Raw genomic sequence first — 23,350 nt, 5'->3', positions numbered from 1 at the left:
AGCACCGTATACGGTGCTTTTACTAAAAGCGGGACTAGAAATGTATTCCAAGATGTCCAAACTTTCCGCTTATGAATTAAAGCGGGATCAGTGTGCTCTTCGTTATTTATTTGGCAAACCTTTTGAACCAGCGGCTTGTCATATTTCTGACTCAGTAATGTTCCTCGGTGCGGCCACTATCTGATTGTTTATTTTCAGCGTAATCGCTCACGGGCGTGCTCTGCTGCGATAGATTTGTTCTTGCTGCGCACAAAACTTGGAAAATAAATGTTCTGTACTTTGCGGTAGCTCGTAGGAAAGACGTATTATCTCAAGTCCCTCGCTTACTCTGTGTATCGTCACGAAACGTTCAGCTTCCAACATTCGTGTCTTGTCGGTGTAGTCGCCGTCACTCATGCTTCGGCACATTGCTTCAAGTGAGCGCCTATTCACTTATTATTGATACGTTGGCGATAGGGTGGACGTAGATTTGCGTGCGAGTAGAGGTGGATGTGTGTAGATAACGTGCGTGAAACTTACTATGCCAGTTAGTGGCACTACTTCCTTTTGTAACGAGCGGTACTCACTCTTAAGTGCCGACGTTCCGGAGTTGAAGTCCTTTTTTTGGAGGTTAAGCTATACAGCTCAGGCGGATGAATTATCTTTTTTTATCCTTGAGGAAAGCCGTGCATCGCGAAGGGCGGCAACACAGGCAATTCTTATGTAGCAGCAGCGACACAGGTTGATTGCATTCCAAATATCCGAATCACTATTTTTTGCAGCGAACTACCGCACACGTCTTCCCTTTATCGTTACACATTTTGCCGCATGAATAGGGCAGAGTGTATTAGCGAACACCCAGTTGCATTTCCGACAGCTTATCACACAGTAGCAGGCCAGAAGCAGTAATAGTTTCATATTCGTGCGCATTCCCTGAGGCAACGTATGGCACGCCGCCGAAAGCGCCATCTCGGTCCTCTAGAGCAAACTGCTCCGCGAAAAGGGTCAATAATCTGCATCACCACCCTGTAAACCACTATAACATCACTCTTATGGGACGGTATAGTTCTTTATGTCGGCTTTGTCCCGCCTTTCCCTAATATATCATGCTCATCCTGCTTAGTCTCCACCCGTCGGAGGCTTATACCGTCCATTATCATTTGGACCCAATGTCTTTATTAACATAATTAGGATGCCATCATGACCTGTTGACGTGCTCTAGGAACCCTCTTGGTTCCCACTCGCTTTGTTCAAGTGGAGCCATGCACTGCACTAACTGGTCTCTCCTCACCTGATTGAGCACATGCTACGTTTCGTTCTTTAAATTTTTCTGTCATCATTGTTCTTATATGTTCCATTGTCCTCGCCAAACACATTAAGCTGTAACTATAAACCTCCGCTCTAGGCTAGTCTTAATACTCAAGGAGTTGGAATCTTTCCAAAAATTTCCGCTGCTTTTCTATTCTTCCTCTTTGTTTACTTCTGACAACCATCGGGTCCCCTTTCTTTTCATCTTCTCATTGATCAAATGGGATGCTTCCCTTTTACATTTTAAGAATTTATCCCATTTTCTGTCTACATCAGCTTCTGGTTCACACCTCGATCTGCTTTGAATACCAGCTGTGTTCCCTGGATGCTTCCCAGCTGACGTTTCTCTATGGCCTTCTTAACCTCCTCCTCCCACCAGCTCTGTTTACGTCTTCCGTTCCCTTTGGGCCTGACTCGTACCTTAGCAAGCTCTAGCTCAGATAGCCCTGTTAAATGTGCATATGTCAATTGTGTTTTAGTATCCTCTGAAATTACTTCCTCAATTTGTTAGGTTGCTATTTCCAGCTGCTTTTCCGAGTAAAATATCCCACCTATTTGGTTGTTCATCGCCTCCTACCTATAGTCGGGTACAACTTTAGAAGGCAGCGGCATTTGCCCCCTCAAAGGCGGATGCATACAAGCCTCCAACAACAGGCGCGCACTATAGACTTGCGTCATGAGCCGGACGGCTGGTGTCCCCGCCGACGGAGAACATGGCAGCCCGCGCTTCAGGCTGGGGCGAGTCGATCGCGTCAGCGGGACTATTTCTTTAGTCGCGGAGGCAATCGGCTGCTGCGCTTCGGTCATCTGGGCGGGGCCTCTCCTGTCTTCTTAAGTTGTACCCGACTATACTTTCATGCATTTCTCTTCTAAAACTCACATAGAGTTTCTAGTAATATGAAACTCTATGAAAACTCACCTTAATATACGTTTGTGATCATACCTAGACTTCTGGAGCCATATTCATCTATGCTCATTACCTTTAGCCTATCATGTATCCTATATGTGACATTATATAATGCATAATCTATCATCGACTGCATGGCTCCCTATACCTCCCATGTTATGTGCCCTTTACGCTTCTCAGTACTGTTACATACAACTAAGTCATGCTTTCACACATATCCAGCATCATGTTGCCTGTTGAGTCTGTGTACCCGCGTCCACGTCTTCTATGTGTGCGTTCATGTCTCCTAGTATAATTATCTCGCGCCCTCCTCTTAGCTCATTAATGTCGCTTGATGTGCATTCCATCATTTTTTTCCCTCTTTGGCATTTGCTTTTGTCCACAGTTATACAAAGCCAGGGAGCGTCTGCTCTGCCACTTTCCCTTTTAGCCATAAATGCGCCTTGCAAAATTCCTGTTTGACCCTTTGCCAATTCATACTTTTATGAATGAATGCCCCGATTCCAGCCCTTTTTCTGCTGCCCGTTTCATAATTAAATTTCATTTATATAAGCTGCAAGTTTAAACCTTGTGCCCACGTTCATCTCCTGCGTGCACACACGTTGAAATGGCGCACGTACTGAGCAGGGCGCGCGCGAAGTTCAGATGCGCACGCACGCACAAGGAGGCGGAGGCGAAAAGAAGGCGTGCGCGGCACGCAGTCACGTGACTTCACTAAGGACATTTCTGCCTCGCATAGGGAACCACACAACACGAGATCTGGCAACACTGGTGTGTCGCCGGGGAGATAAAGCTAGCCACCGTAATAAAGGCCGTGACTGCTGCGAGCCGGCCCATAATAAAGCTCAGAGCCGCCGTGACGCCGGCAGAACTCTCTTCGGAATACATGTAGCCTTGACAATGGGACGGCCAAAGAAGATCCGGACACCTGAAGAAGAAGCCGCTCATCTTGAAGGGCGTCGTGCGGCCAAGCGAGAATCTGCGCGTCGGCGGCGAGCCGATCCGGAATACCGTGCCGAAGCTGCAGCCGAGAAGAGGCGTCGTCGAGTCGAAGATCCCGAGTTTCGAGAACGAGAACGCGAGAGTCTGCGTTTGAGTATCCAGCGTCGTCGGAATAAGCTAGGTCGATCACAAGCTCCGCTGTTTGCTCCAGCCTTGCACCACTGGTGCAAGCTGCGCTCAGATTTTTTTTTTTTTTTTTTTATTAGTGTGGCTGCTCTAGTGCACATGCGCAGGAAAATTACAAACAACGCTGCAATGCAAATGAGAGTAGCGCAAGAAGGGATGATAAAATATTTCTCCAGTTTTGCGTGCTTTGTTCATCTTATGTATATATGGTCCATGTGGACTACAGCAGTAAAGACTCGTCCGGGTTCATGCGCACTTGCTATCTCCGATAAGCAGGGAAGCTTCCACTGCGTTAATCGCGACAGGGGCGGTATCATGCCTCTCTGGGAAGAGCCTAGCAGACGAAACTTGCGCTTCAAGTGAACTTCGTACGCATGCCCTACTCTTGCTGATCTCGTCGCTTCGCGCTTTCAGAAGGCGCTAAGCGGCCGGTCAATCGACGCACGCGCGGTTGTGTTAAATAATCAGTCGACTGTACATACTAACATACATAATAAATACATACATACCAACATGCATAAGTTCCCATAGGATGCTATTGCATTAAAAATGAACTTTGGCAGACAATGTAATCTGTAGGGAAGGTAACTGACAGTACATCAGGGTTACTGAATGGGCACCAATGGAACTAATGTGTAGTCATGGACAGCAGACTATTAGGTAGTGTTATTAAATAGAAAATATGCAAGCATAGGATGGTATCAGCTGATACAATGGCACAAGGCGGGCGATTGGAAATCCTGCAGTGGACATTAATAAAATGGGCTGAAAATGATGACCTTACGATCTTGCAATCACTTCGAATTATTAGGACTCCTCCAATAGCTTCAAAATGTATGAGATAAAAAAAAAAAAAAAGATATGCTCTCCTGGTCATAAACCTTGCACAGAAAAATGTTGCCCTGCTTTCAAGTATTTGATGTGGATTGGAACCTATAGTGCTTTAGGAATACTGAACTGAAAGGGTTATTTATACTGAAACCATTCACAGCGTGAAACGACAAGAACACGCAGAAAAGATACACGGACAAGCGCTGTATAATGTGGACAAGCGATTTTCCGTCCCTAAACTTTACCGCACAGCACTTGTCCGTGTATCTTTTCTCTGTGTTCTTGTCGTTTTGCGCTGTGAATGGTTTCAGTATGGAATACCAGCGTGCCCAACGTACTGTCCTTTTGAGGTTATATTATTTTCCACGGCTATGCATTGTAATCTGCCCCTGCATTTTTTGTTGTATTTACATCTTGTTCTCAATGCTGTAACAGGATTACAACCACTCCAATTATTTTCTGCAGGCCTCACAAACACAATGAGCCTTGGTGAATGCATCACTCTTGCCAAAGCGGGATGCCCCGTCCCTTCCAAGGTCGTTGGTCAGGTCGAGGTTGGCACGCAGTGCAGCTTGCCTCTGACTGACAAGTCTGTTGGGTGCTCCTTCAAAGCAGGCAGCGAGTCCAGGAGCATGCAGACTGTAGAGACTGTGGATCAGTCAAGCTTCACCTCAGGTGGGCAGTGACCGGCACTTCTCTTACTTTTGCTTGAGTGTGCGAGTTTGTAGCAAATAGCAAAGGCTGCCTACCTTGGTACGACCTGCTCAAGTGTGTGGCATTCTACTGCTGAGGACAAATGAGCAGGTTTGTGATTCTTGTTTGCACTCTGATTGGGGCAAAATGCAAAAATACTGTTCTACTGAGCACATTGAAGCGCCTGATTCCTACAGCCGTCAAAGTTAAGATTTCTTACTTGCGGAGCGATGTAAACTCTTTGTTGACCACGCTCATGCGAGATTGCGCAGCACAATAATGGGCTCAACCAGACCATCGGTGCAGGCGCCTGCGGGAAATAGACTATGAGAGGACATTTCGCCTCCCAGCTAAAGTCAAGCGATGCCAAGCAAGCATGCTTCACCGGATTCGCCTGGGCGTCGCCTTCAGTCGACAGACGCTACACACATCTGATTGGCCGTACAGGCAGCCCAAACTGTGAATGCTGCCAAGTGTCGGAGACTCTCCAACATCTGTTTTGCGAATGCCCTCTCTGCGCATTACAACAGTAGAGGCTGGCTTCGGTGCTAGCAGGCATGGGAAGACAAACATTGTCTGAAAGTACTATTTTGTCCGCCATGTGTGAATGTACAGTAGCTTCAATAGCTACAAGGGCTGCCCTGGACTACTTGAAGACCACCGGACTTGACACAAGGCTTTGAGGAAACCACTGTGTTAGTGTATATATGCACCCCTTCTTCCTGTCCTCATCATCATCTTCCATCACTCTTTTTGTCCCCTTTTCTTTTTACCCTGTGCAGAGTAGCAGGCCAGAGCATGCTCGCTCAGGCCGACCTCTCTGCCTTTCAAATAAGTTCTCTCTCTCTCTCTCTAGGTGGTAGAGCTTAATCCGGAGCCCTCTTGCCCTGGTGTCTGTTCTAGCCCTTATGATAGCGTTAAACCCAATGAGTCTCTTCGTTATGCCTAAGTTAGTATTAGTGTAAAAACGTGATTACAGATCAATACAGAATGTAAATCAACCCCCGTGTTTGAATTGAGTAAAATAAAATTGAAACAAACATTTTTTTACTGGAGGTAACTAAACATACTTTGTTTTATCAGTACGTTCATTCATTGAGGGAGGCGAAAACTGCACAGGAACTGTCAGGCTTCTTTTTTCTGGGACTGCTTTGGGTCACGACATCCTACAGCGCATCATCGATGAGTTAGCAGGACTAGGCACGTGCAGCACTGTCATCGGCAGATGAGCAGCACTCACTGGGCATTGGAGGTGCAGGCCGGCGATCATTGCAGCCAACCTGTAGGTGTGATGAGGTGACTGCTGGCCATACACTTGTTTTGATGGTCTCCCATCGATAGCAGCTTCACGTTTTTTGTGCAGTTTTTGCAGACCGCACTTGCCAACGAGACCTCTTCCACACTGCCCGTTTGTCCCAGCAGATAGTTGTTCTTCCTCACCGCGCTTGTTACAATGTGCGAAAAGCTCATCCACATGTTTGCCGACGCGAAAAGTCAAGCTTTTTCACTATGAGAAGTGACACACTTGTGTGCAAATTCAGCTGCCTTTGCAATAAATTGAATCTGCTGTTATCGGTAGAACTCACGCATGGTGCTCACAAAGAAATTCCCCCACAGTGTCTTCAAGTTCAGCATCAAATGTGTAGCTGTTGTGCAACAAAGCTTCCAGTAAAGATCCACAGTTACACTGTTTCACTTTCTGTTCAGAGAGCCCAAACGGTGCACTGCCACAATCCTTCTGTACGATTCCAAGCATTTTATCACATTGTTTTCAAATACAGCAATAAAGACAAGCCCTGACATATTATCTCTGCACCCCTAGCAATATTAACACATGTTTGCACAAAGTTTGCGAAGTAGGCATGTTTGCCACGGCACGCCAACCTTGTATTATCATCGAATAGAATTTTGATGATAAGAATCTCTTGTGACAGTGCAAAAATTCGTGTCACTTGAAAACGTGAAAAGTTCAAAAATTGTGGCAAAGAAATAGCGGACTTGCTCAAAATTAGATTTTTTAATGAATTTTTTTTTTTTCTGCAATCTTAAAGAAGTTGAGGTCCTTGTCTTTATAGGCTGGATGCTTTGTCTGATCATGGCGAGCTAGCTAGGTTCAATCGAAAGGAGCTTTGTTCAAGCACTTCGCCTCACAAAACACGTTGCGGTTTTTCGCTAATTAACCCAAACTTTATTAACCCTTTGCGGACATGTGTCAGGTCCATGCTGCCATGCGAAAATATCGGCTCCGGTTACAAGTCGGGACACGCATGCTTGCTCGCATTATCTGGTTATTTTGGTTATTTGAGTTAGTTGCGCTATCTCTCGGCAGCGTTTTTCAAAGACGAATTGCAGTTTTTGTTGTCTCCAGATAAGGGCTGCACTTTTTCAAATGCACTTTAAGGTATTTTTGCGTGCAATTGGTGGCGCGTAATGATTATCAGATGGCGGCGTTTTCTGCCTGGGAATTTTATGGACAGAACTCGCGTGAGTTTAATGAGTCCGATGATGATCACCTACAATCATTGAAATGGTGGAGGAAGCTGTTCGTCTGGGTAAACAACTACCTTTTGATAAAAATGCAGTTGGCTGCTGAAATAATCAAGGGACTGAGACAACTCCCCTACCAACGAAAGCTTATTGAACAACTTGTTGGTGACATGCGGTCAAAACCAAAGAAATGTGCGTGTCTGCAAATTCCCAAGGGGATGAGCACAACAAATTTGCATTCTCTCGAATTCTTATATTAAACCAATGTGACCAAAGGGAAGCATAGTGACACAACTTCAGTGATCTCTTCCTATCATGCATGCTTGTAACAAACAAATTTAATTTCTTTCATAACACTGTAAACCTTGCTTATTTGCCATGAGTGAAGAATGAGCCTAGTGTTAAGATTGTATAGGATCTTTCCTATAGTTTTGTATTGTAAACAAAATGATGTGTGATTGGCTGATCCAATTACTTTTTATGCTTCTGTCACAGGGAGGCATCACGACTTCTCACCAACAGCCAAGCATAAGGAGCTGCAGCAGAGCCGCCTCAACGATTGTGACGGTTGTGACTATGCGACTACCAGCCAGTCCACTCTCGTTATACACAAGTGCAAGCACACTGGTGAGAAGCCACTTCATTGCCGCCACTGTCCTCAGAGCTTGTCGCACAAGAGTAGGTAGGTTACTCATGTGAATGGATGCATTAGATCATGGAATCACAATACATTGGAACACCGTTTATATGTTCCTCGCTGTTGCATTTTCTTGGCTGCTACCAGAGCTGGACAGATGCCCTCATTTATTGTTTTCCTCCCTCGCCCTCACGTCGCAAGTACCATCCTCACCCTCACATTGAAAAATTTGACTGCCCTTCATTACCCTCCGCACAATAAGCTTTACGTCACCTCACACCTCACCCTGAAAAGGCTGCCATCCTTCTCTTGCCTTCCATTTTCTGCAATTTCAAATAAACCATTTGCTGGACCCGCGAGCTTAGTTTACAACACTGATTGTCTAGTGCCATTCCTATTGTCAAAACATGCCGCACTGCTTGCTTTTAGACGCTTGACCATAGGTCGGCAAAATAAATGGAGCTCACTCAGGTTACTCACAAATTATATTTCTTGCTTAGCGCCCACTTGGACTCAGACTCACCAAATTTCTACTCATCCAGGCTCACTTGGAACTTGCCAGATCTATACTCAGATGGGCTCACTTGGACTGAGACTCGCCAAAATTCTACTCGGCCAGGTTCACTTGGACTCAGGCCCACGAAAATTCTACTCAGCTACAGCTGAGTGTAATTTGAGTAGAATTGATGCTCGAGTTGAACTCGAGCATCAAACATGGACGATGGAAAAAATCCAAAACAGAACATCACGTGATCATCTTGAAGCATAGTCATAAAAATATTGAAAAGAAATGCTCCTGAGAAATAGGCCCTCACCACGTGATGTGAAAGCAATAGTTTTTATGCGCTGAGCGCGTGTAATGGAGAGCATGCGCCGAGGGTGCCACTAAAACCTACCGTGTGCCATACATTATTTGAAAAAGGCCAATAACCGTGCAGGGCTTACTCCTGAAGATGTATTGCACAGACAGGTTGGCTCTGGAGAGAATGTCGTGGGACAGCATCAAATGAGGCTGGCTTGACGAGGCTAGCTGCTCGGCATCGTGCTCTCTGCTACAGTGGAATCTCGATGATACGATCACGGCTAATACGAATTTCCGGATGATACGCATTTTTCTGTGGTCCCGGCTGAGCCCCATTACTTTGCAACGTGCTAGAGAACGGTTGTTACGAATCGATTTTCGACCCGCGTCGGTTGATACGAATAAACGGCGCCCCACCGACGGCCGCGAAAAAGAACAGCGCGCAGTCACGCGCTTTCTCCCTTTCGCTTTTGGTGCAGAGGCGCGGATGCGGCGTCGGACAGCGCGGAGGCCGCGACTGGGCGCGAAAAGTTTGACGCGGTGGCGCTTTTCTTGCTTTTGCGCGCGGCCGCCGCAGCGATCGAAGGTTCGTGCCGTCTATCGCTTCAACGGAAACTGAGCGGCGTAAGAACAGTGCATACAAAGGTCAGAGCCGTCTGGAGATCACTTTCAAGATACGGTGCACGCGACAACCCCGACAGCCGGCACAGGCGCAAAGTACAAGAACGCATTTGTTGGCAGAGTAGAAGCCGCCCCGCCCCCTCCCTCCTTGCCTCCCTCCTGCGCTGCCTTCCCGCTTTGCTCCTTTCTGTGGGAGTTCACCTCCGACTCTTTAATTTAGCTAGTCTTAATTGTGTTTCGATGATACGAATTTCGGCTAATATGAATATTTTTCGTAACCCCGTGAGATTCGTATCATCGAGATTTCACTGTGTTTGCATTTTCTATCCGTTTATCCGTTTCTATTCGATTATTCTGCATGGAAAACACCGTATAGAAGGCAAAATTTTCATCATTATATCCGATATCTGGTGCATAATTTATCGTTACATATGGTTATTTTTCGCATAGATCAACGCATAAGTTCATACTCTTAAGTCAACTAGTCGTTATAAATGATATATCGTTAGATGTGGTATCATTATAAGTGAACTGCACTTATACTCGCAAGCACCTGGATGCTTCGCACTTTGCAGCGATCCTTACCCCACTTCCCTTCCAAGCCTGCTTAGTGCCAAGCTGAGGAAATACATGGAGGGGGAGAGGAAGGTCAGTGCCAGTAATCGGGACACAGCTGCACCGACTTTCGCTACCGGTGCTCCACAAAATACAAACGTAAAAGTGTAGGCGTGTGTTTGTGAAGGGGAGGGGGAAATCGCAGTTGCGGTGCAGATCTGATAGATTAATGGAAATGAGAATTGATGAAAGAACAACTGGCCGCAGGTGGGGAATGATCCCACATCTTCGCATTACGCGTGTGATGCTCTTACCAATTGAGCTACGGCGGCACCTGTTTCCCATCCACTTTCTGAGGTATTTATGTTTACTACTGGAACTAGCCCTGGAAGTGTTAGCCAGCGCCACCACTCACAAAACCTTGGCGGCTGATGTGGAACATCCTTTCTGCCACAGGCGTCACGAGTACGTGATCTTTTTGGGGTGAAGGCAACTGGTCAATAAACCCAAACATGCTACCTAAAGGCATCAATGTTGACAGATTCGAGACAAACGAGAAGTAAGGGAACCAAAGGACCTGATCTTTATTAATTATATCAAACGAAGCTAACAAACAATGACACCAAGGACAACACAGGGGAGCCTGAGCCATTTTGACCCATCAAGGAGGGCTAATCGTCGATTTGGAATAAAAACAGATTAGAATAGCTTTACGTTATACCTGCCCAGCATTCTATAAATTATTCTATGGGAGAAAACATCTAATAATTAGCAATATATAAGTGCACAATGTAGTGTTACGTATACAAAGTAATTTGACTGTTTAGGCATAACATCAAAGTTACACGCTAAATCCGACTAAGCACAACCTAAGTCCATCAGCAAACTTGGCTCCATTCTAACCTATACCAGGTGTTCAAAATTAAGCTTTACGGAATCTTTAAAAATCGCCTGTGGCAGGTAGCATAATTCTTATCGTTGAGCGGGGCTATTCGAAGAGGCACACATTAGTAGCATGAGAAATAGAAACACATATTCAACTAATTAACAAAAATTGACTAATGAACTTAGTTAATTACTTTACAATACATATTGCAATTCACGAATTGTAGCCGTTGAGTTTGCAAGATGCATCTACTTGAAATGAATTTCCAGAATGACACCACTTTCAAGATATTATTTTCCAAAGTGTGGGACCAAATACATAGGCGTTCCAGTTACTTTTGTGCTTCAAATATATTTGGTAAAAAAGTAAGTGGAACAACAATGCATTCTGGAACTGGTTTCATTCTGTCATTCATCAACAACTGGTGTCATTCTGGAAGTTCATTCCAAGGGGATATGCCTGACAAGCTTACCGGCTACAATACGTAAATTGCAATATGTGTCGTAAAGAAGTTAACTAGGAAGTTAAGTGAATTTTTGTTAATTAGTTGATTATGTGTTTCGATTTCTCATGCTACTAATCTCCGCCTCATCGAATAACCCAGCTCAATGAGCTGGGTCATTCATAGCATAACCCAATGAGCTGGGTTATGCTACCTGCCACAGGCGATTTCTAAAAATTCCGTAAAACTTAAAGGGGCCCTGAACCTCGGGCTTGGTGAAATAACATAGTCCGCGAGTAGCATACGCTGCTGTGAACATCTCAGCCAAGTTTTGCTGTCGTAGGTGGTGCTCCCAAGTGGAGTGCGAAGTTACCTTTCTCTCAAACACACTCGTTCCAACAGAAGCCATGATCCTCACTCTCTTCTGTGTGCTTTATTACGTAATAAAGCACATTCCAATACGCGGCTGCTATTGGTTGTTGCGGTCGGCTACACCACGGCCGCCGCAGGGTGCCGCCATGAGTCCACTGGCTGCTCGCTGTGGACGACCGTATTTGACTTGCGTTTAGCGCGGCGTAGGCATCAAAATTCGAAGTCCTGGTGTCTACGTTAACAGCCAAAATGAAATTTGAACTGCGCACCAGGGTGACATTTCGAAGGCGGAGCATTGTGGCCCCGCCCCACTCCGCCGTAGCCTTCGCAGTGCAAGGCATTGAAGGAGGATGGGGAGCATAGCGGAGGCCGTGTTTGATTGCCAATAACTCCGCTTCTGCTGAATACATTCAAGTACTTTTTGCGGCAAAGTATTTCTGAAATAGCCTATCTTCACTTCAAATGTCTTTCTCCAGTTCGATAAAAAGTGGTTCAGGGCCCATTTAAAAATGAACACCCTGTATAAGTGCTGCGTTTATTATTTTTTCTTTTCATATGTTCATTTTCTTTCATAATTTCTTGCACTAATATTTGTATTTAATATTATATGCTTCACATGTTCAAATATCAGTTAATGGTTTTTGTTGCGCTGCATTCTGCAAGTCCTTATATGCGAGGAAACATGTAATACCTAATTTAATATATGAGTGCATAATGTAGTTTTACATATAACAAAGTAATTTGACTATTTAGGCAAAACATCAAAATTGCATGCCAAGTGCGACCTTTATTATTGCCAGTAGGGGTTTGTATGTATTCAGGTTAGTAATATATGTTTAGTGAGATAAGAACTCGCACTGTTTCCACAACAGTAATATGTGTGTTGGGTTACAATATATGTATTAGGTTATCACATATTTTGCCTACAAATGTGGCAATCTTATTTGATTGCCAGGTTGCGGGAAGTGTTTAGTTGCGGGAAGTGTTTAACACTTCATTTGCATCGCCTACCCATGTTCCCTGTTACTTTGCAGGTTCCTTGCCTTTGGGGCCCCAAGAGCTGTACCGGTCGCTTGTGTCTGCAAATGGCTTGCAGCATTCCTGCCGGCTGTGCCACTACAAGACCAAGAAAAAGACGAGCATGACAGCTCACGTGCGCACACACTCAGGCGAACGTCCCTTCAAGTGCCACCTCTGCCCGAAAGTGTTCACGGTGGGTTCTGCCCTCAAGCGACATGTGTACAGCCACACAGGAGAGCGCCCCCACCTGTGCCACTTGTGTCCGGAAGCATTCCCTGAGAGTTACCACCTGACACGCCATCTGCGCTGCCACACGGGAGAGCGCCCCTACCACTGCCACCTTTGCCCGGAAGCATTCACTCAGGCTTCCAACCTGACACGCCATCTGCGCTGCCACACAGGAAAGCGTCCCTTTTCCTGTGTGCACTGTGGTGCATCCTTTTCGCAGAAGAGCCATCTGTCCAGCCACACGTACTTTCATGCAGGGAAGAAGTCCTAAAGGTCAGGGGCTTGCTGTTTCTTTTGTAGATCACTCAATTTGTTTGTGGCAGTAGGTCACCTCTAAACTGCATCGAGAGGTTTCTGGGTCCTTCATATACAAAGTTTCTTGTACTGTTACCTAGAGGAAAGTTGACTCCACTGTCTTTAACAATTTCTTAAGAACTGCCTTCATGTGACATCACTGCTATGCCAGCTTATCAGAGGTTTGGCTTATCTTGAACGTAGACTGGCCTAAAATGTATTTACAACTGTGGAAATAAGTTTCTTGAAATTACACATAATATACGAAGTTAGCAAGGAAACCAGAAACAAACATTTCATACCATAGCACAGTAGCATGTGCCCAGTTTTGTTTCTTGCAAAGTTATCAATACATCAGTGGCACAGTTCAAATTTGATTTAATTGTGCTTCCTAGCTCAAGTGCTTATGTTTTAATGACTTATTTACAAACTTATTAATACATCAAGACTGCCATGTTACACGCTGTTTTATTACAGATTATACCATTGTGGCAACTGTAATATGTCCTCAAGCTGAAATGCATAGCTTATGCAGAGTTTGTAGTCGAGCTTAATATGTGCAGCATTGGACTTGGGCTTGAGCATAAGCAAGCCCCATAACACTGGTTGACATTTGCGCACCAAAGCAACAATGACAAGGTGCACACTCTTTAGAAGCCATCAGTGATATTAGGCGATGTCATGTGCTGATACAAGCAGAGCTTATATATAGTATTCAAATGATGCGGTCAGTGTTGCCTCTAGCCAGTATCAGCTGCCAAGATGTTCAGACATGCGGATTGATAAACAAGGTGGCATGCAGGGCTGCTGGTGTCTAATGGTTCACGTGAATTGATGACAGTATCATGTTTCTCGCTCAATTACTGCAAAATACACAAAGGTTTTTATAAGGTTGCTTCATTATGTATATGCATGCAAAGCTGAATTTCTTGTTTGCAGTGCCAGAGCTTGCAGTTGCTTGTTAAGAACGATAGCAATACCATAGTGAATGACCTCGAATGACACTAGTGTGGCTTATATAAAGCTGTTGGTGTGATGACACAGCATGCATAAGTCATTGCATTTGACAGCCTTCCAAGATTTGTATACAGGAGGGTTGCGCGGACAGCATCCTAGGGCTCCGCGAGCAGTCAGAACGAATTCGACCCGATTGCATTTTTTCCCATTCACTTCCACAATTTATCAATTTATAGTAGATATCTTGCATTCCGTTTTTTATTTAACGAAGCCATCGCACGCCACATCCGCAGTTTATTATTCTGTGAGCAGCGAGAGACCCAGGTGGCAGTGGCGTGCAAGACTCAATGAGTGACTTGCAGGGCTACAGTGGTTGCTCTGATCGCTGTTAATTCGTGCTCGCTAGCACAGTTCGTAACATGAGCGCGAATTGCCTCAGAAGTTTTGCAAGTTTGAACCACTTCTAAATTTAGCGGCATCTGCCTGGTGGACTGTGCTGACAGTCGACGTCCACGCGGGGCACGTTCACGTTTGTGGTTCAGGTGTGTAGGTGTCAGCTGCAGTGCAGGTTTGATACAGGCTATTTTCCTGCAGCAGCACTGTGTCGGTCTGGGAATAAAAACTCTGGGCAAGTGTTTCGATAAGCGAGAGGCACCGCCACAGGCCGGCTGATTTGGGACATTTGTTTGCAAAGAAGAAAAATAATAATTATGCTAAGGGGATTTACTTACGGCAAGCGGCAGGCGAAAAACCAGCACAGTCACAAGAGCGCAACGGTCTTGGCGCCAACAGCTCGTGATCTGCACCCACGCCCTACATCTGTGATAGCGCCCGACTACTTCTTGCTTCCTGTTCTTCTTCTTCATTACAATTATAATAATTAAATAGGCTCTTGTGTGTTTGTTATGGCCCGCAGTTCCGAGGGTGTTAGTGATGGAGGATGGAACTGGCAGTGGCCGTATGGTCATGGACGTGTTGTGCATGGAGTAGTGCTGAAAAAACAAATCTTGTCCACATGTTATCGTGAATTCCTCATTGAAAGAGATTGCCTTTGAGATTGAAGATATCACGCCGAACCATAAATAACGCAGGCAACACATACCACTATCACGTGTCTACATGTGCTTAATTGAACTTAATGCGAAAGTGTTGCGTCGCTCCAAGTAGCGGTGTAGGAAAAAAATGTTCCTTGAAAAAACATTCTTGGAAATATTGTCCCACGGACGAAATGGCACTGGAGAAAATGATTCGTAGAAAAAATGTCCCGAACAGAAAAAAATGACTTCTCGAAGAACGCAGTTTCAAAATGATAAGTAGGGCTTCGTGTTTTCGGTTTTATCCGAAAAAATCCGATAAACATTCGCCGGTAAAATTTTTGACAATTCGGATTTATCCGATAAACTCCAATTTGCTTGGCCATGGGTATGACCATCAAGTCGCTGAAAAGAGTATGTCCGTCGAGGTGGTTCTCTTTTTATGAAGCTCTAGAAGATATTTTGGACTACTGGCGCGCCATTTTGTCTTACTTGAGATGCGACGAAGCCAAGGGGACGAAGTGTGAGAAGCTCAGGAGTCTTGTTTCATCGCCTGAAGCTGTGCACGACTTACTCGTTAAGATGAGGTTTCTGAAGACCAATGCGTGTGCCGCGATCTCAATCATTAAGGAACTTGAGGCAGAGAGTACCCTGGTACACCAAGTTTATCCCATACTGGGGGTTCGTTTGCACGCAGTCATCAATCAAGGGCGGGATCCAACCGAGGTCTTCGCATTAGATGTCACAAGTATGTTGGACCTCCTTGACGAGAATCAACGCTTAACAACTGTCGCAGACTTTAACGGATACTACGCTGCTATCGCCGAAAAGTGGAGACAGACATATGAGAGGAACCTGTGCAATCAACTCCAGTACACCAAAGAATCGTTTTGGTACTGTGTTGAAATTGTGAACCCAAATGTGAAGCATGAGCTTCCCTGTGCGTTCGAAACCTATGCGCCTATTTTTCAATTAGTGCTTCTTGAAACTGACGACTTGAGCCACCTCCTGAGTGATTTTGCGAACTATCAGTGCTATGAAATACGTAACATTGTTAAACCCCTGTCGTTTTGGAGACTTCACAATGTCGAATGGCCAGTGCTTTCTCGCGGCACGCTGCGCCTTCTGGCGCTTCCTGCTTCTAGCGCTAACGTTGAAAGGGCGTTTTCAAAGCTGAGAGTCGTCAATAGAAAGGAGCGTGCTTCGATCACTGACAGCAATCTTGCGAAGTATGCTTGCATGTTTTGCAATAAGCTTTAAGCTAAGGTTGTTATACGAAAAATTAAAGGTGTTCTGTGTTGAAGTATTTCGCTTGTGCGTATACGTTTTTGTCCATTCAAACATTCTAGGAAAAATAAAATGTGCTTCGTGCGTTTTGATATTTTAGTATTCAGATATGAATTGATCTACGATTTTCGGGTTTTGAGAATAATGCAAAACTCCGAATTTAGGAGAATTGGGGATTTACGGGAAATAAACTCCTATAAATGCCGAATTTCCGCCAGAAATATAAACTCCGATAAACACCCGCCGATTTTCAAGAAAAATAAACACCGAAAACACGGAGCCCTAATGATAAGCAATAAAATTGCGAATTTTTGTCAATATATAGTGTTTCTAGGACAAAAGTATGCCCTGAAGCAAGGAACTTGGTGGTGGCATAATTAGCGAGAGACTCGCCGTGGTGCCTTAGTGGCTACGGCATTGGGCTGCTGAAGTAGAGGTCGCTGATTTAATCTCCGCTTCGGTGGCCGCATTCCGATGAGGGCAGAATGCAAAAATGTTCGTTTACTTAGATTTATGTGCAAGTTAAATATCTCCAGGTGTTCAAAATCAATTTGGAGTCCTCCACTATGGCGTGCCTCTTAATTATATTGTGGTTCTGGCTCATAAATTCTCAGTACATCTTCAGGGAAGCACCAACTCTGTGCTGGGCTATTTCTGTGTCTCGGTCGTTTCTTTAGACCACAAAGTGTCGATTGCCTTCGACACTGTTGGGTGCCCGTCACTGACCATGTTAACGTGATAGTGTTAAGGGCCCCATGTTGCAAAAAATGCGGTCTCTGCATTTGCGTCGGTGCCGAGCCTCTTGTGAGTGAGAAATCATTCCCAACTGCGAATACCGAACCACGGAAGCCTTCCGTGTGGCGATATTGAACTAATTTCTCAAAGTAAAATGCATCATTAACATCGTGAAGTACAACTTAAAAGACAACCTACAGGCATGATACCGTAATTTGAATGTACGAGAAAAGATAATTCTGTTATGGCGACGAACAGAATGAGTGCTTCGACGAAGAAATGCAAGATATTGAACTTGTCTGCAGTTCTCTTTGAAGATAAGCCCGCGCGGGCGCACACTTTTTCCACATCGCAGATCGCTTTCACGATAACGGTGGCCGCCGCCGAAGTAAACGCCTCTCTTTATCGCCTCCGCCGCCGTGCTTAGCGCGAAAGCGCGCTTCTGCACCCCCCTTCTCCCTCACGCGCGCAAAATTGAGTCGGCTGACCCCCGCAAGCTTTCACTCCCACACACAGCGTACGGTGCGCGGCGACTGATGTTGCCGTGTTTGGACTTTACATGGAACCTCAAAGCGACATCCCCGGTGTCGGCACAAATGCGCTTCGCAATAAAATGTGCTTCTGCGCGGTTACTACGACGGCTGACAGCGAATTCGCACCCCCTACCGGCAGCTTCTCCGCAGTTACCGGGAGCTTATCTCGAAGTCCATGCTTTTGTGTGCGGCAATCGGCAACAGCAGGAAATACGTCATGGTGGCCATGTTGTAAGTTCACTATCGCTGGCGACTGTCGTCCGGGCGTCGCAACTCGAGAATCGAACGTCTGCGCACATGAGATTTTGCTGATTTTGTGCCTGTGCGTGTAGAACAAGAAAAATAGTACACACTAACCGTTTGGTGGGCAATAAGCGACTACGGCGTAAGCAGTCAGTCAATACATGAGGTTCAATGGGGGCTGGGTGGGGGAATCTTCGTGGCTACGTTTAAACCGCAATTACGCATTAAGCGGGTACGTGTATTTGACGGTACTATCCTTACTTCGATGCTTCGCCTTTGGGGCGACACTAGGACTTTATTGTTCATCGCAACTTTAGTGTATTGGGAGTAAATCTTGAGCTATAGTACATACGGTAAGCGTTTCTTTTTCGAATTTTCGTGTCGAACCTGTACATAATGAAATCCTCTTTATAACGAAGTTTATCGGGAATTTGTCAATTTCGGTATATCCAGGTTTAACTGTATACCGGATGAATGTTTTTCGGTACGGGATCGACCGTTATACCTTCCTTGGCTTCCTTGGAGGGGGGGTATCTGTCGAGCGGCGGTTGTATGGGTGATATACCTGCATCGTTACAGATTTTGTTACCCGGCTTAGTTAACGAAAACCTGGAGATCTGTGCAGTGAGATATGCCTCGATTCATTCGTCGATAGTATTGTGAAGACCGAGCTCCAATAGTTTCTTCCGTGCTAGCACATTGTGGGATGCCGAGTAACCGTTTGATACCGGACCTAATGAGCGTGTCGAGTTTGTTCCTTTTGGCTTTGCTCCATTTGAGGAAAGGCGCTGTGTAGTTAACTTGACTGATGAAGAAGGCCTGAAAGACCCTGAGTAGGCTGTCCTCCTTGAGTCCTCCTTTCTACTTTTAACTCTGGCAATTAGCCTGAGTATATTGTGCGCCTGTGTGCCGAGCTTGTTTAGAGCTTCTGCATTAGATACTTTGGCATTGATTAAAGGTCCTAAAATTTTGATGGAGTTCACCCTCGGAATGGGGTGTCCTTCTCTGGTCGTAATTTTGACTGGCAGTGTTTCCAGAGGCTCAAGGTTCCCAACGCCTTGCCTAGCCTGCCTGTAGAGTAAGAGTTCGGATTTGCTCGACGAGAGCTTTAGTCCCTGTGTCTGTAAGGAACTCCTCCGTCACCTCTATCGCCACCTGTAAGGATTGCTCTAGTTCGGCCAGAGATCCCCCCGGAGACTAGATTGTAATGTCGTCGGCATAAATTGCATGACCCACTTTTGGGAGTTCGGCTAGCCTGTTAGAAAGTTTATGCATGGCGATGTTAAAGAGTAACGGGGATAGGACCGAGCCCTGAGGAGTTCTGCAGTTGCCCAATTCCTAAGGACCGCCCGAAATCGTTCCCAATCGAAGGAGCGCCTTTCTTTTCGACAGGAAAAAAACAGTGAAGTTAAAGAATCTTCGCCCTAGATTGAAGGAGGAAATCTCTTTCAGGATGTGCTCATGTGCCACTTTGTCGAAAGCTTTGGTGAGGTCGAGTGCAAGGATGCCTTTAATGTCACGTGATGCGTTATCGAATATGGATCTTTTTAGAAGGAGCATTGTGTCCTGTGTTGAAAGTCCTCTTCTAATACCGATTAAATTGTGTCTAAAGAGTTCGTTGTTCTCTATGTGTTCTGTGATATTCGATTATGTATAGCATGTTCGGCCACTTTGCAAATGCATGATGTTAGAGAGATGGGACGCAGGTTATCCATATGAAGGTTATCCCCGGTCTAGGGATAAGCACCACCTTCGCGGTGTGCAATTCTGGCGGGACCTGCCCCGAACTCCATACTTCGTTTATCGCTGCCGTTATGATTTCTGTGGCCTTGTTGTCTAGGCTAACTTCGAGTTGCCAAGTGCCACGTTCACTGACGATAGCCCTGAAAGAGATATCCGGCTTGTGCATTTTTGCACTAAAAAACACAGCAAGCTAGTCATTTTTGCTTTTTTCTATGCTTTTTTGCAAGTTCTTTAGGTTGTTATCTTCGCAGAACCGAAGAAAATTTTTCTTCACGCGTGATGTCCGGACTTTTTGGGGGGCGAAATTCTTGTTGATGGCAATGACAGCTTTGTCCTTGAAAGTACCTTTAGGCAAAACAACGAAGCCGCCTTCTTTGTCTGCTTGCAAAAGGCACAGATAGGCACAGATGAAATGGGTTACAATACGCTGAGTTGAACACATTTTATCCCCACATTTGCGATTCGCAGCACATTTGTAGAGACAGTCGGCACTCTCAAGTAAACACCTTTCTCGCTGTTCCATTTCCGCTTTTGCCGCCATACTTCTATTTACTGCAGCTAACTCATGAGCTGTGATTTTAGGTTCCTGTCCATATTTAGGTCCTTTATGAAGCACACTGGCGATGTCCTCCAAGATGTGGGCATCGTCCACTACATGTAGCCTGCTTTCTTGCTTGTTGCTAACATTGGTATTCTCGAGGATCCCGAGGAGTCGCCCCAAGATGATTTTCCACGATACTTCCACATTTTGGTTGATGAGACGCCGAATTTCATTGAACTTTTTAACAGCTAGCCAATCTGGCCTTTCCTCTCGTCTTTCACTGTTGTCTTTTATTTCGAGTTTCGCTCTACTAAGTATCATGTTCAGTAAACACCAACTCGCCCAAGAAGTTATTCTGTTGTATCCCTCAAAAGCTGAATATGTATTAAAAGAAGTTTCTGGAATGTCAAGCCCTGTTATGACAAATAGTTTACTTGGAACATTCTCGTTGCTGGCATTTGGGCACGCACTAATCGCAATAATGATTAGCATGATAATTAGACGATTGCCTTGGGGATGGCACTTTAGACAGCCTTTAAAAGCAGGTTTCCGAATATGGGCGAATATTTAGCTACTATATATTGATTGTTAAGTTAATGATCGTACAAGGGCACATGCATGAAGAATGTATGGGTTTGTTTTCAAGGAGCAAGTGTGTTGTAATGACATGTATTTTGATTTTATTGCACAATTATGTGGACACTCTAGGCGAATTTCTGCTGTCATCGTCGCCTTGAGATTCCGTATAAAGTCCAAGGGCGTTAACATCATCGCCGAGCGCCGTACGCTGTATGTGCGAGTGCAAGCTTGTGAGGGGTGGCGACGAGCACGGCTCAATCTCGTTCGTGCGAAAGGGAAGAAAGTGGGCAGGATGTGCGTCATCTTTCGCCGCACGCGAGGCACCCAACGTTGTTGCGAGGCATCAAGGAGAGGGGAGGGAGGGGGGCGGCATTTTACTCCGGCTGCAAGCATATGTGGCGGCTGTCGCACAGCCATATCTCGAGAGCGATCTGCGTTGGGGGCAGTCTATAGGTGCGTTGGCGGCTTGTAGCTTTGTGCGTGCTGTGTGTTCTCGGCGTTCAGTTTGCGTTGAAGCGATGGGGCTCCTGCTTTGCCCAGGGGGCGCTGCGAAAATGGTGCTGAAAAGCGCCCTCTGTCCTGAACTGGGTAGTACCAAGCTCAGTCGTCTGCCTTGGAAAGCACGTTTACAATATGGACCCGCCACTTTCGGTTGTGTTGTACCACGGCCTGTAGCGAATATCGGGCGCTGACGATTTTTTCAGGGGTGGCACACTGTGTAAAGGCAAAAAATTATGCAACGCCCAATACGTGTACGCTGCTCAAGAAATAAGCGGCGAAGTTTTAGCGCGGTGTCAATCGCAAGTGAAGCGAATTGCGTACGAAGTTGAACTTCAGGTAAGGTTTGCACGCTGCTAGATTCAGGCACACAAATGCGAGGAAATGCTTGCTATAAATGAATTCACAGAAGCGATAAGCAGACATCATGTGTACAGAACTGCTCGAGCGCACGACGGTACGCGCTGCGACGGCAGCGGTCTTTCAGCATGCCGCAATGTATGAACTGCTCGAGCGCACGATCGTACGCGCCGCGACGGCAGCGGTCTTTCGACATGCTGCGAAACGGCGGGCCTCCTGCAATCTCTGTTGACTGCATGCTGCTTGACAAGTAAATATGCCTGCGCTGTAGTAGCGGCCATCTGTCCCTTTAGCAACTGATAAATAACTGATGCAATGCATATGAGCATGCAGGGACATACGTGTGAATCGCAATGCAGCATGAGCTCGTGCGCTGCTCGCTTGATGTAGCCTTTAATGACAGCACTCGAGCATTGATGAGCTGTAATCAATACTGCCTTGCTGCGCTGCCTCAGCGTGCTGGCTTGAGGTCAAGGATGAGCACATTTAACTCTCAAACCTGTGCTGCTCGTAGTGGGGTAGTGAAATTATCCAGCGCGCCCAAAGCTTCGCTTCGTGAAGCCTTGAAAGAAAACGATAGAATCTGATGATGGGATTCAGGCCTTCTTGCTCGTGGCAGCCCATCACGCAGCAGTAATGACGGTGACGCTTTTTCGAAGATGAGCTAGGTCTCTATGGATCAGCATCGCCGATTCCTTCTGCTTCCAGCATTGCGCCTCACGGCTCACGGAGAGTCCGTTTTCGTTAAACTAGGTTACGGCCAGCTTGCAGCGTCGTCGGTGTGGTCTGTGAGAAGTGACGAGCCTTTTCGCACTTGCAACAGGGCAGAAAAAAGTGCGAATCGACGTACCAGCTTGGATAGTACCCAAGCTGGTACTACCCAGATAACTTTTCTCACCGCCACCAGGCGCCGCTACTATACCTTAAACTCCAGCGCAAGAGGCCCATAGACAACAGTACGAAGGTCACTTCGCTCGCTGCTGCTCCTGCGTTTCCTCATGCCAGCGTTTTGACAGCGAGTGTCCGCGGTCATCAAGTGTGATGTGTTCATTTTTGCTGTGCGCGCTGACATTATGCTTGTTAGTTTAGTTAGCAAGCGAATGTTTATAAGTCGATACGGCTGATAAAAGTTCTATCCTTACTTCGTATGGCTCTCTGCTAATTTGCCATCGCAATCGATGCTTTGCCTTTCGGGCGAAACTGCAACTTTTTCTTAAAAGAGAAAAACCAAAGTAGCAACGGCTCTGGGAAGAGGTTGTCTGTGCTTTGTCTGGCATCTTAAGTTTCTGCTGGTGTTAATGTTTCGGCATGTGTAATATGCTGCCAACTGGATTCTTCACGCAGGTGCAGCCAGTGTCCTTGCGGCTCAGAAACTCTACCTGAAAAATCTGGCGACCTCAACGAATGCAAGTGTCTGCCTGTCAAGCCTCCATGCACAGTTTTAGCAAAAATGACAGCCAGTGCCACAGTCGAAGCCACAGCCAGAGTTGCAACAGTTAGCAGTGACATCCTGCCTGAAGTGATGCCACTCATATTCTCGCTGCAGCCTCTAGACCAGGAGTCTCCGGAGTTGCAGCTATGTTCACTGCCGCAGTCCCGTCTTTTTTTTTTTTTTTTCTGGATTGTCTGTGCCCCTTCCAGTGCCACGTG

At 45.9% G+C, this 23,350-nt stretch overlaps 1 protein-coding gene across 1 annotated transcript; it reads left to right on the top strand.

The window, feature by feature from the left end:
- Positions 1-2,960: 2,960 nt before the first annotated feature.
- LOC119431912 (zinc finger protein 239-like) lies at positions 2,961-15,273 on the top strand. Its single transcript, XM_049657207.1, has 4 exons — positions 2,961-3,317; positions 4,619-4,828; positions 7,829-7,960; positions 12,683-15,273. Exons 1-4 carry the CDS (start codon positions 3,095-3,097, stop codon positions 13,165-13,167), a joined length of 1,050 nt encoding a protein of 349 aa, XP_049513164.1. The 5' UTR covers positions 2,961-3,094; the 3' UTR covers positions 13,168-15,273.
- The last annotated feature ends 8,077 nt before the right edge of the window (positions 15,274-23,350 follow it).

This window comes from Dermacentor silvarum, chromosome 10 (assembly GCF_013339745.2).
Source record: "Dermacentor silvarum isolate Dsil-2018 chromosome 10, BIME_Dsil_1.4, whole genome shotgun sequence".
Taxonomy (NCBI): Eukaryota; Metazoa; Arthropoda; class Arachnida; order Ixodida; family Ixodidae; genus Dermacentor; species Dermacentor silvarum.
This window is presented reverse-complemented; position numbering and strand designations above follow the sequence as displayed.